Source organism: Plasmodium malariae, assembly GCF_900090045.1.
Source record: "Plasmodium malariae genome assembly, contig: PmUG01_00_42, whole genome shotgun sequence".
Taxonomy (NCBI): Eukaryota; Apicomplexa; class Aconoidasida; order Haemosporida; family Plasmodiidae; genus Plasmodium; species Plasmodium malariae.
The window spans coordinates 104,218-118,421 of record NW_021638316.1 but is presented as its reverse complement, the minus strand read 5'-3'; the positions used below and the strand labels follow the sequence as shown (position 1 = coordinate 118,421).

The 14,204-nt window shown below is 19.5% G+C and overlaps 1 protein-coding gene and 1 pseudogene across 2 annotated transcripts; one reads left to right on the top strand and one right to left on the bottom strand.

The window, feature by feature from the left end:
• Positions 1-2,564: 2,564 nt before the first annotated feature.
• PmUG01_00072600 lies at positions 2,565-5,189 on the bottom strand (annotated as a pseudogene). The gene is given in 5 exon segments: positions 2,565-3,677; positions 3,692-3,712; positions 3,801-3,877; positions 3,959-5,039; positions 5,169-5,189. Coding segments are annotated over 5 exon segments (2,313 nt in total).
• A 6,293-nt stretch (positions 5,190-11,482) lies between these two features.
• PmUG01_00072400 (fam-l protein) lies at positions 11,483-12,423 on the top strand (the record flags this gene model as incomplete). The annotated part of the gene is made up of 2 exons (XM_029006166.1): positions 11,483-11,569; positions 11,695-12,423. 2 exons carry the CDS (start codon positions 11,483-11,485, stop codon positions 12,421-12,423), a joined length of 816 nt encoding a protein of 271 aa, XP_028859223.1.
• Positions 12,424-14,204: the final 1,781 nt, after the last annotated feature.

Below are 14,204 nucleotides of genomic sequence, written 5' to 3'. Positions count from 1 at the left end.
AGAAATAATATTAAAAATAAAAATTTGGACGAGAGCTTTTTTTTTTTAATTATGCATTTAATATAAAATGAGGTAATTAGAGAAAAAAAGAAAAAAACAAAAAAAAAAAATAATAAATTTACATATTTTAAAATAGGTATAAAATAATTATATATGCATAATTTAATGGAACTCTGATGATACTTTAACACTGAGTTATTATTTACTATTACATTATATAAGGAATTACCTTGTAGCAAGATAGAAATATGGGTACTCCAAATACAATAGAACTATGATATTAAGATTACGAATAACAAAAAAAAAAAAGCGTCTTTACGATTAATGAATATATTATGTAAAATTATACTCATCATTTTTGCTATATATTACTAAATAAATTTTTTTTCTTTGATTATTTATGCATTATATTATAATAAAAATTTCCTAAATTAATAAAAATTTATTAATCATTTATACAATATTTCTGCCATATAAAGAGTTATGTAATAAATAATATAAATTCCGTTATAAATTTATTGAATTCTTCAAATCGTAGATTACTAGGTTAATTTTTTTTTTTTCATTATATATAAATATAAGTACAGGTTGGAAAAAATTTTTTTTTTTTTTATATATATATTTGGTTGATTAATTATGTATAAACAGATATTTTTAAATTATTTTTCTTATGCCATTTTATTACTATATTTATTAAATACATAATATACTAATATTTGTATTAATTTATTTTATTTTTTATAAATATTTTGGGTTAAAATATGAAAAAGAATATATTTAATATAATAGAAATATCAGTTATATTTAAAATATTAAATAATATAAAAAAATCATAATATTTCAATTTAAAATTTTAAGAGTTTTTGCGTAATCCTTACAAGTAGCCAGTATATTCTTGTATGAATGAAGTATTATTATTTTTTAAAAAAATTAAAATTAATTGATATGTAAAACAATTTTCCCAAAGTTTTTAATAATAGAGTTCTTAATTATTAAAAACAGTTTTATATTTATGGATCTGAGTAATATTTATAATAATATTCATTTTTTAATGTTAAAAAATGGGAATTAACTTGAACAGTTATACATGAGTATTTGGGTCGAATATAATAAAACATTTATGTCGATAAAATTCATAGGTTATTGAAGTTCCATTATTATTGAATTTTATATATAACATCCGAACTGCTATGCTAAATCATATGAAAAAATCTATTTAGCTTAGTGTATTATATTCTTTGAGCTACATTTTGTATAAAATAATAAGAAAGAAATTAATAAGTGTTCGGATGAATATAAATGTGATAATATTTATATGAAGTAAACACCTAAGAAAAAATATATATATATATTGAATTTATTAATATGTAATTATACTTATAAAATCTTTGACCTGTTTTAAAATTGTCTTTTAGAATTAATTTAACAAAGCTATTGGTGCTCGACAAGTGCTCCAAAAAATAATGATATTCCATTTTAGACAACAAATTATATTAGATATGAAAAATAAATAGGGAAAATATATTAGACGCATCTATACATATTATTTTTATTTTTACAAATAGTAGGTTGGTAAAACAAGGAGTGTTATATACTATTATTAATATTGTTATATGCCTGCATTATATATTTATGTTTTAAGTGTATATTATTCCGATATTTATCATTGACAAAAGAATAATTATATTTTGTAAATAACATATTAGGTTGATAAAAATTTGATTAACATTTATACTAGATTACATATGTTACATAGTGCAGTTATACATAAGTTGTAACATTTTATCTTAATATGAAATAAAAATAAATTTTCAAAAATTGAATAATTTTTTTTTTATATTGTAGTGTTTTAAAAATTTTATTATCATTAAAAAGAAGAAAAATTAATCTCTTTTTAACTGTAACGTAATATTATAATGCTATATAAGCTTAAAATTGAAATATTAATTATAAGTTTAATAAAAATAAATTATACAGAAAAAAAGAAGAAAATTAAAATATAATATATACAATATAGAATGCTTATATAGTGTCTAAATGTACGCTATAACAGTGCAATTGTGAGAAACTTATTCTCAATATAACAATATATATTATTCTAATATATACAAAAAATGTATACATTTTAAAAATATAAGTTATAAATTTCAATATATGTCTTAATATATTATTATAAGAAATTATTTATTAAGAAAAAAAACAAAAGAACTCTGCTTTAAATTTCACTAATAAATGAGCTTGCGCTTAATATATTAAAAATTTTTATGCATACATATGTATATTAACGTCTTGTTTTATTGAACGTGTTTTATAAAATGTTATTAAACATATTCTTACAGAAACAAAAAAGTTATATGTCACTGGAATATTTTTAAAATAACTGAAACTAGTACCTTATGTTTTATGCATTATTTTTTTTTTTTTTTGTATTATTTATTACATTACGTTTTTCTTTTTTTTAATTTTTTTTTAGTATGACAAAATTCAAGAAAATTTTTTTATGTATATCATAAGATTTCACTTGAACAACTTTTGAATATATTTATATCAATCACTAGGGTGAACTATTCTGCTATATGATCATATTTATCATCGTTATTCATACACTCTATAGAATTTACATATGTTTCATCTTTTCCTATCCAATCATGGATCTCTTCCCGTAAGAAGTTTTCCCCTATATTATTATGAATATCCTTATTTTTACCATTTTCATAAACATTAATATGCTTTTGAATAAATATATCTCCAATTTCTTGTTTTTTTACTGAATTTTTTTCTGTATTCCATTCAATTATGGAACTATCTAAATGTAATTCCCTATTTTCTATATAATCTTCTTTTTTGCATTCTTCTAACATTGTCATAAGTGCAAGTATACAAAGTTTTGATAATAATTTTGTTTTTATATATTTATATAATTCTTCATAATTTTCTTTGCGTTCCAATTTTTCTATATTTATTAGTGATAAGTCATTTGATTTTTCTTCATTTTTGTATTCATCTAACATATTCTGGTTAACCTCTGATAATTCTTTAAACCATTTTTGGTCTATATATTGTTTTAGAATCTTTCCCTTTTCTGATATCCACCTCCTCCATACATCTTTCTCTCTTTCCAAGAACAGAATATTTTGATATTCATTCGATGATATATTTTTTAAATCTTCCATTTCTTTTATGTAAGATTTTTCTTTTTTCCATTCATTTTTCAAATTATTAAACCAGTCCACTTTATTCAATTTTTCAGAAATATTTCTATGTCTTTCTATCCGTTTATTCCATAAATTTTTTTGTTTTTCAATATCATTGCTACATTTAATATTTTCCATTATTAGTTCATCATTTGTTAAATTAGGATAAAGTCCATATAAATCTTTTGTGAACACTTCTAAGCATATTTCTAAAAATTCTCCTTTTTTGTAATTCCATTCTTCATTTTTCCATTCTTGAAACACTTCCATATGTACTTCTATAATAGTTTTGGACCTTTTCTTTTTTTGCTTCTTCTCTTGTAAATTTTTTATCATGTTATGTTCACGTATTTTTATTTTTTTAGTAATTTCTTTATCATCATAACATGGGTGTTCCAAATGATTATGAGTTAAAAATTCATTTTTTCTTCCCGAATGTGCAGGTATTAGTATTTTAATAAATTTTGGTTGTCTTCTTTTTATCTTTTTTTTTTTTTTAACTGTCCTATTAATGTGTACTTTCATATAAAAAATACATATTCATGAAATATATTATTACTGAAAACTAATGATTATCATGTTTTTAATACTTAAGATTTATTTTACTTTAATAAAAAGAGAAAATACGATAATAATTAGAAAGCTTATTAAAATAGATGATATGTATTTATTAGATGAATTTCCTACTGGATCTGTAATATCATTTTAAATATGTATGTCATATATTGTTGTTAATTCAAAATTAGAAAAATAAGATGCATTACAGTCACCTGAAGTTACAGAGGGTACAGTTAAAGCAAAAGAACTTGAAGAGAATTTTGATATTTGAGAAGATTGTGTACTTTCGGAAGGATTTTCTGGTTTTGTGTCCGGTGGAACTGAAGCAAGAGATACAGATTCACCTGATACTTCTGAAGATGGTTGGGAATTTGAGAAAACTGCTTGTGTCGGAGACTGTAAAGAACCTTCCGATTTAGCTACAACTTCATTAGAAGGAGATTCAAGTGATGATAAATGAGCTTTTGTTTGTACGTTAGATTGAGATGGAGATTTCGGTTCTTCATTTTTCTCTTCATGTTGATTATGTTTTGTATCTTGATTCACTTTATTAGTGGCAGATCCCTCTGTAGGTTTAGTTTGTTCGGCTTGTTCGGGTGAATCATGTAATATAGGTGATTCCCCATTTTTTTCTTTATCTTGTGTCTGTGAAACTATTTGTGTATTTTTAGATTCACCTTCACAAGGTTGTAATTTATCTATTGGGGGGCAGTCAGTAAGTTTTTTGAACGTTTGATCATTCATTAAGTCGCATATAAATTCTGAACGTCTTTTTTTTTTTTTTTGGTCTGTTTTTTGGTAGCATGTTCCAAAAAGGATTTTCTTTTCCTCAAAATGGTTTTTCTTTTGCTCAATCCACTCATTATATTCATTACATGTACATGAATACTTATCAGAATTACTTGGTAGTTTCCCTTTTAATCGTTGTATTTCATCCAAATATTTCTTTCTTTTATCACAAAAATCAACTTCTTCATATTTTAATTCTAAAATTTTTTTATCTTTTTCCTCTAAAATGAAAGGACATCCTCCATATTTATTTAGCTTTTCATAGTGAGATTCTGCCCAACCCTTTATTGCTCTTTCCCAAATTACTTGATTACGATATGAGGGTGCTTTCTTATTATGAATTACATAATCAGCCAAATCTAGGCATTTTTTCCTAAATTCTTCTTCATTATTTTCATTATTTAATGAACTAGTTTTCTCAATTATATTTTTAGTAATATTTTTAAAATATTGATCGTTAACAAATCTGAAAAAACTAGTTCCTCTAACACTTAAGTGCTAAATTGATGAAAATTATTAAGAATTATATAAGAATTAATTTTTACGTTTATTGTATTATCATTGTTTTTTATCATTAATAAAAATATATGTACAAATTTATTCATATTAAAAATTAACGAATAATACCGAGGAAAAGCATTTTTCCATAGTGACACTCTATTATTACGCTAGGATTTTGTATACAACATTCTGTAGTAAAAATAAAAATCAATATCTTTTTATTTATCAACTTGTTTATTTTTAATTAATATATATTAATTAAAAGAGAATATAAAATTATCAAATATATAAAAATATATATGAGATCTATAAAATAATTTAATACATTATTATTTATTTTATACGCTTATTAAATTTTTTAACCTTTAATAAATATATCACAGGTAATATATTCATAGTAATTTTATTTTAAATCATAGTTATATTTATATTTTTATATAAAATTCTTATTGGTTCTATAAAGAAGACAAATAAATGATAATATAAATTTATATGACTAACATTAAGAAGTAATATAAAAGTTATTGTATAAAGTTTGCATAATTATAAGTAATATGTCTTTTTTTATTTTTAATTTTTTTTCTTAATACAAACTTCTAAATATGAATATTATTATCAGTACTATTGTAAATAAATCTTTTTAATCCACATTTTTTTTGAAAATAAATAATTTATAAACCATATAATTAAAAGTACTAATATTTTGTTTCTTTATATTATTATACGTTTGTTACTTTTTATACAAACATTTATAGTTTTAGAATTATTATTTACATTTACTACTATATTATAGAGATTAGAATTAATAATATGTAAATTATAGATATATGTTATATTTTTTGTAAAAAGTATATACGATAAAAATGTACTTATAACTCTTAATATTATAGATATATATATATGTATATATATCAATTTCCTAAATATTAATTATATATGGTGTATATTTTACCATTGAATAATTTTAAATAGTATAATTTATTGTATACATATATTCTTCGTTATATTCCTATTATTACTTATAGATAAGAATGATTTCATATGTACTATGTTTTAATTAATTAAATGTACATTTAGGTATATTAATTAATTAAAATAAATTTGGCTTTTTATACAAAATATGAAAAATTATTAAAATACACGTATGGTAAAATTAATTATAATGTATGGTTAAAAATTAATAAAATATATTATAAGTTTGAAATAAAAATTAATAATATTATAATTCCATGTAAATAGATTAATGTATTACATTATAGAATATAAACTATTTTGAAGCCTCATAGTTATATTTTTTTTTTTTTTGATAATATGTATAAATATTAGGATAAATAGATCAAAACGTTGTTATATATTTTTGTTTTCTTTTTTATACATTTAATAACTATCTAAAAATAATAACTTTTTAATATTATTAATAAATATGTATTTAGCATGCAAAATAAAAAATCCTATATATAGTTTTATAATATTATTTGAGACATGAATTTGTAAATGAATTTACAGAAATTTCTAACCGTATTACTAACCATATAGGATATTATATTATAATGTAAGTATTTATTTCTAATTATATTTTTTCCTTTGAAACATGTATATAAGTAAGAGATAATTGTGAGGAAATTAAAAAAAAAAAATTTAATTGATAGTCTATATTTGTAAATAATAATTTCACATAAACAATTAAGTTATAATATTTATGAATAATTAATCTAATATATAATGTAATTATTGCTTTTATTTTTAATTCTTAATTTAATCTCTTACAAGGTTTTTGTGCCTTCTATTGTTTGTTTTAATTTTAATCCTTTATATTGCGTCCTAATCCATTTTAAATCGTATTGCTTAGTAAGAATATATGGGGAAATATATATAAAAATAATTTCTGATGTTTTAGGAAATTTTATATATATATAATTTAATGTGAGTATATTAATTACATGTATTATTAAAATATTATATAGTGAACTAATAATCGTGAATGAATATATGACAAAATAAAAAGTCCATATTATTTTCTGAAATATTTATAAGAATAAGAATAAAATTGAACGTAATTTTATTTGAAACATCTATATGAAAATATTTATTTATTTTTATTTTTTTTTACTATTTTATAAATATGTGAAAAAGAAATTTTTCTTTTTTGATATAATTATTCTATTTTTTGTTTTTTTAAGATTAGAATAATTTTATGATACTGTATTTTATATAAAACAATTAATTTAAATAAATTCAAAATTAATTGCAATTCGAATTTATTATTGAATATTTCATGAAACTATTATAAATATAGTATTTATTAATTTAAGAAATAATATTTAACAATGAAATAGCTTTATTGCACATTTAAACTTTTATCATATAATTCAACAACTTTATTGCTATATGTATAAAACATCGCAAAATGCATGTAAGAATATAGATAAAATTAATACTTTTTTTTTTATGTTTCTTTAAACAATATATGATAATTTTTTCTCATTTATAATATGTAAATTTTCAATACAGTAACTGTTATATGTATTGCTATATCTAGGCACATACATATATAAATTTATAGTTCACATACATTTATACTAGAATTTATAGTTATCAATACATTCTAATTATAATATCAGTCTTAAAGAATAATATATATCAAAAGAATAGAAACAAATAAATCTATTTTATTTTGATTATGTTACAAATTTATTTAATCCTTTCACTTGTACGCAGAAATATAGGGGCATAATATCTCATAGGAGAAACATATCTTTTTAAGTAATTCCATGTATAATGTTATAAATTTCATTTATCCATATTATTTTAATGTATAATATGTGATATTATTGTTATATATATATTAATATCATTTAAAGATATTTTTATTATTCGTTATCTTTCTTTATATGATATATTTAACATCATATTCTATGGTTTTAGCACTGATATTTGAAATAACGAGTTACATCATTTTTCATATTCTGGACAAATTATCTATAATAAAGTAAAAATCATTATTGATATAATAAAATTACATTCGTGTGTGGAATATCTTTATTATAACCACTTTTTAGAAAATATAATGATAATTTTATCTTTGCATTAAACATAATTATAAGGTTATGCAAAATTATTTATTCAATTGCACTTATATACGTATAATAGGAATTGATTTCTCATAATAAATAAACGATGTTCTAAATAAATATTTGGGTAATAATATTAATAATAAAGAATTTATATATTATATCTATCTCTTCCATATAATATGTAAATTTACATAAAATATTTATGCTATAATTTAATATTTTTTGTTTATTTTGTTAAAGTAGTTTACGTACATTTTTATATAAGTATCTTTTATAGTTCTATTCGACTTAAAATAATTTATATATCTATAATTTTGTAATAATATCATTAAAAAAATTATCTTGAAAACTTTTTTATATTTATTTTAAATAAATTTCAAAAAAAAATTTTCAGGACATTAATTTATATAAAGAAAAACTATTATTATTTAATATATAAAAGTTATTTTTTACATTATAATATGTCATGTAATATATTCTATCGAATGAATATATCTTTGCATTTTAAGAATCATTTATCGTTATATTATCCAATGGTTTTCCTAGAAATTTCAAAATATTTTTATTTTTTCTTATTGAAGACATTAACAGAATCCAAATAAACTAGTATTAATATAAATTATATGTATATATATATAATTAAAACACTATTACTCCAAAAAATTCCTGTCCTCATAGATTACAGGGGTGGTGGAATGGTATTCACTCTTTTAGCTAGAATAACTTATAGTGCTATAAAAGAGAAAATATATGAAAAGTAATGAATTAAATGTTAATATAACCATTAGAAATTATAAGATAAATTCTTAAAAAGTAGTAGTAGAAGAAGATTGTGCTTGCGTGTATAACTGTTCTAGTGAATATTTTATAATAATCGAGATTCATTATAATTGAATAGATTCACTTAATATAATCAGAAATTTTAAGAATGGTACAATTATGCACTTAATAATATAATTTTTATGAATTCTTCATTAATTTTTAAAATTTTGCACATAAATAAAAATATTAGATATTTTTTGTATCACACATACATTTATATGATTAATATATAAACGTTCATATTTTTAGGTTGTATGTTAAGAGTGTATTTATTATTTTTAGTATGAAATTTTTTTAGACCTAGTAGAACATATAATTATTATGTAAAATTATAAAATAGTAAACATTTCAAATATTTTTATTTTGTATAAAAGAAAAAACTTAAGCTACTCTATGTGAATTATGATCAAACCTTATAAACCGTGGATTAAATTCTATAATTATTGAACATTCAAAAAAGATATCATGTTTTTTGTAGATATTGTATTATATATCTTGCACAGGAATGTAAATAATATAATTAAATTTCATGTTATTATATATTTAACTTATTTAATTTGTATGCATTAAATATTAATTATATTATTTATTAAATGTAAAAAATACATAATACGAAAATTACGCTAACTTTATTGAGTAATATATATATAACAGAACAATTTATCCATGATATATATACTTAATAAGGAGAAAAATAAATATTTTAGAAGGAAATTAAACTATTAGCTCTTTATTTTCTAACTCAAGAGAGGTATATATAATTGAGAAAAATAAAGATATATTTTCCAAGAAGACCCAGAAAAAAGTTTAAAAATCACCAATATTTCTAGAACAGAAAAATACTATTTTTAAATAATTGCTTGGAAGGATATAATTATGTAGTATCCTTATTTTTCGAAAATTATTTTATAATATATATACGTGGATTATTATATATTTTTAAAATCGGTAAAATTATATTATATAAGGAAACATTAAATGAAATTAAAAAAATGGGACAATAAAATTTGAGAAAAACATAAAAGAGACTAAATAAAAGAATTAATAAGTGTTGTTACGATAATAATATATACATTAAAGGAATAAATATATAATAACTTTAATTTTTATAATTTAAAAATGGCGTTTTAAATTTAGGAAATTTTTTCTCTATTTCAATTTTCAAATTATTAATTTGCAGGCTAAGACTTTTTAATAAGAATAATTTGAAATTATATATTAGATTATTACAATAAATATTTATGAATATGATATTTTTATAATTCTCATCTCAATTTAGCTCTTGAGAAATAAACAATTGGGGTAAAATATTTTTTCCATTAAAAGGATTTTTAATAAAATGTTATTTTTTTATATATTTATATAGATTTATTATTATTTTCTGTTAGTATACATTACAAGCATTGCGTTTTTTAAAATGAATAAAAACAAAATAATATGTTTATTTGAAAATCATACATAGAAAAATTATTAAACCATACTTTTTAGTAAATTATATTGTTATTCTTAATGATTCGTTACAAATCATTTTTATTCTGTATATTATTTGTAAATTTATTTCATATATGTTTCCAAATTAATTAAATTATTTGTACTATATTAATGCTTATTATATCTTTAATCTCCTTTTTTTTTTTTTTTTTTTTTTTTTGATTATATTATTATTCCTTCTAAATGTTTAGAATTAATTAAAAATAATTAAGTAGTTAGATATAAATAGTTTTCACTTAGAAAAATGTATATATTTATTTTAATAAAATCTATAACTTTCAAAATTTTTCGAAAAAACAGAAAAATTAGAACTTATTTAACGTTATATATTTTTTTAGAAATTAGGTATTTCCATATATACTCGATTCTTTAAGCATGGTCTAGAATATAAAAGATCGTATTTCCTTTATGCATAAATATATTATGCTGATATATTAACATATTACAAAATATTATGTAAAATATAGTTATCCTCATTTATTATTACTGTTTTTGTGTGTTATAATTAATATTTTTTTACAAATAATTTCTTTCAAAATATCATGTTAATAAAATTATAATTTTTAATGACAAGATATTCATAACATTACTTATTGGTTTGGAGTATGAAATAATGTATTTTATATGTATACTATACGATCTATATGGTATATAAATTCCGTATTTCCTTATAATATGGAAATAATCTTTTTTCATAATATATTCTGAATGAAATTAATAATAAACATTATTTAGTTAAACTACTCTGCTAAATAATTAAAATATATATTTTGAATATTTTTATATAAATTAAAATTATTTAATTTAGATGAAAGTTATTTTTTTTAATAAACACTATAAAGTTAAAAATTATATAATACCTTTATAATATTTTTTTTTGTATATCGATGTTATAAAATACCCTACAATTATATAAATTTTATTAAGTAGATCCAAAAAAAAAAAAAAATTAGAATTAAATAACTAATATAATATCCTTTGCCTTTAAGGGTTTATAGTATAACTTTTTATGTATTTTTTACTAAATATTTTAAAATATTTAAAGAACAGAACATGAAAAAAAGCATTATGATTTTCTCATTTATTAAAATTGTTGTACTTAACTTTTTAACGTGGATACCCCATTTAAGTAATCATGTGGTATGATAAAATTATTTAAGAATATTTATGTTATTTATATTTTTCATTTTATATTTTTATGAATACTGTTTTCATCATTATATTATTTATTCATTAAATAACTATTATTTATTTTGGATTTTTAGATTACGTTTAACAAATACCTAGGCAAAAAGTACACGCCTGCTATAAAATTAGACGACAGAATATATCGATTACTAGCAAAATATAAAAAAGATAAGGATTCAAAAGTTGTAATGTTAAGAGATGATATATCAAATAATGGAATGGACAGAAAAAAGGGTATATCTAATACTGAAAAGGAGTGCCCAGAAAAAAAGAAAGAATTATATAGAGGTTCACTAAATAATTATGATGGACAAAAACAAGATATGAACAATAAATGTTCTAAATTTGTGACAAAAAAATACAGTCATCTTGAAAAAAAAATATTCAAAGAACTGGATTTTGTAGATTTTCTTAAAAGCAACAAGAATATTAGTGATAAGACTTACAAAAAAATAATGCGTAAAAAATTCTCATTACGATTAGGATCACCTTTATTATTGTTTCTGTTGTTATCAACTGTACTCATAGTAGATATATCTCTGCGTTCTCCTTCTGGAGGAAAGGGATTTTGGGAATTATCAGGATTGGAGACAACTTTAAGTTCCTGGAAGGACACTTTGAAGCTTTATTTTGATTGGTTATTGCCTGCTACAGAAAGTGCATCTCAAAGTGTATTAGGAGCATTATTTCATATTGTATTATATGTTATACCTTTTTTAATATTAGGTGTTACACTTATATCGTACGTTTTTTATTACCATAAAAAAGCTAAAAAATATGAAAAAATTAAGTTCAGTAAAAAGTGAAATGAATAATAAGGAATTTATTTCTTTAAGGTAACGTATATTTTAATATGATGTAATATCTACAATGTCATTAGTTATGTGTATAATAAACATATAGTTAATTGCTGAAAATTTATGCAAGCAATTACATATTAATGCATTTACTAATTCGAAAGAATAAAAATATATGTTCTTAGTTTTTTTATAGATTTGAATGTTTTAAATTTTTATAACTTGTGTGTTAAATTATTATATTGTGTAATTATATATTACTGAATAATACATATATTTGCGTATTAGAATAGAATTCTAAGAAAAGTATATATTTGTGCTTTAGAAAGCCCACATATCAGTAGAATTAACATAATTTTAATAGAGTATATTTGTTTATTTTTATTTAAACTAATATAAACAATGATTACTATTTTTTTTCTTTTTTTAGAAGAAAATTACTATTTGTTTAAGTAATAAGAAAAATAACCTATTAGTTCTAATTTAATAATAAATGTTTCTTTTTTTGTATTTAATGAAATAAAGTGAGTATATATTATTGCACTGATATGTATACATATATTTGCTAAAGGAAAAACTTAATATATATTTTGTAAAATATCTCTGTTGAGATATGTACTGTTGATATTTGCTGTAAAAATTGACTAAAACACATTTAGTTTTATTTTTTGAAAGATATAAAATGGGGAATTATTAATATATAACAGGGAGAACTTCATTTTATATATAGATTATTTATAATTGTTCACTAATTTAGGAACTCTAAACTTTTACAGTTTAATGAGAAGTTAAGAATATTTGTAATTTTATTATTCTTCATAATTGCAGTGTTATTTGGATTATGAAAAAATTAATTAAAACTAAATTACATTGAATATTTATAGATAAATGTAATGTATACGACTCTTATTTTTTTTAACATTCAAACATTTAATTAACGAATTAAACTTAATCACATATTAATAGATAATATGTACAAAAGATATTTATTCTTCCCAGAAATATATGTAATATTCTATAAATGTTTTATATGTCTAAAAAAACATAAATTATCATTTCATTAATTAAAATAAATATGTATTTTCTACAACCATTTCATTATCTGTAAGAATTTATTTTTATATTTGTCCAATCTTTTATGGTAATACACAAATAAATTATGTAAATATTAATATTATTTTATGGTTTTATGCACATATATAGTTTACCTTTACCATAAACAATTTACCAACATTTATAACTATTATTTTTTTAATAAGGTAAGAGTAACAATATCGAATTATATTTTTTTTCATATAATTCATTAATATAGATTTGGATTTCAGGTTATATCTAAAAAATAGTATAGGTTTATTAATGGAATTTTAGTTTTAGTAGAAACCGCATATAAGGGATTATTATATTTATGCGAATTATGATGTTCCAGGAAATCAAAGTATTTCTGCATTTATTATTTAATTATTACAATTAAGCAATTGTTGAATTAGTTATGTTTTAAATATATTACATAAAAAATTTTGATATAATAAATTTGCACATTATTTTTATCATTGTTAAACATGTAATAGAAAAAAATAAAAAAAATCATGATAAATAAATATTCCAATGAATTTTTGAGGATGTAAAAAAAATTAAAGTATTCTCTTAATTGTATTAAATGGAACTTACATATTATTATAATTTATTTGATAGTACAATTTTTCTACTGTTTACTTTATCAGTTTTTATGCTTTAACTTATTTATACGTAAAAAATTCTTTTTAATTAGGTAACATTTTTGCTGTTGAAAT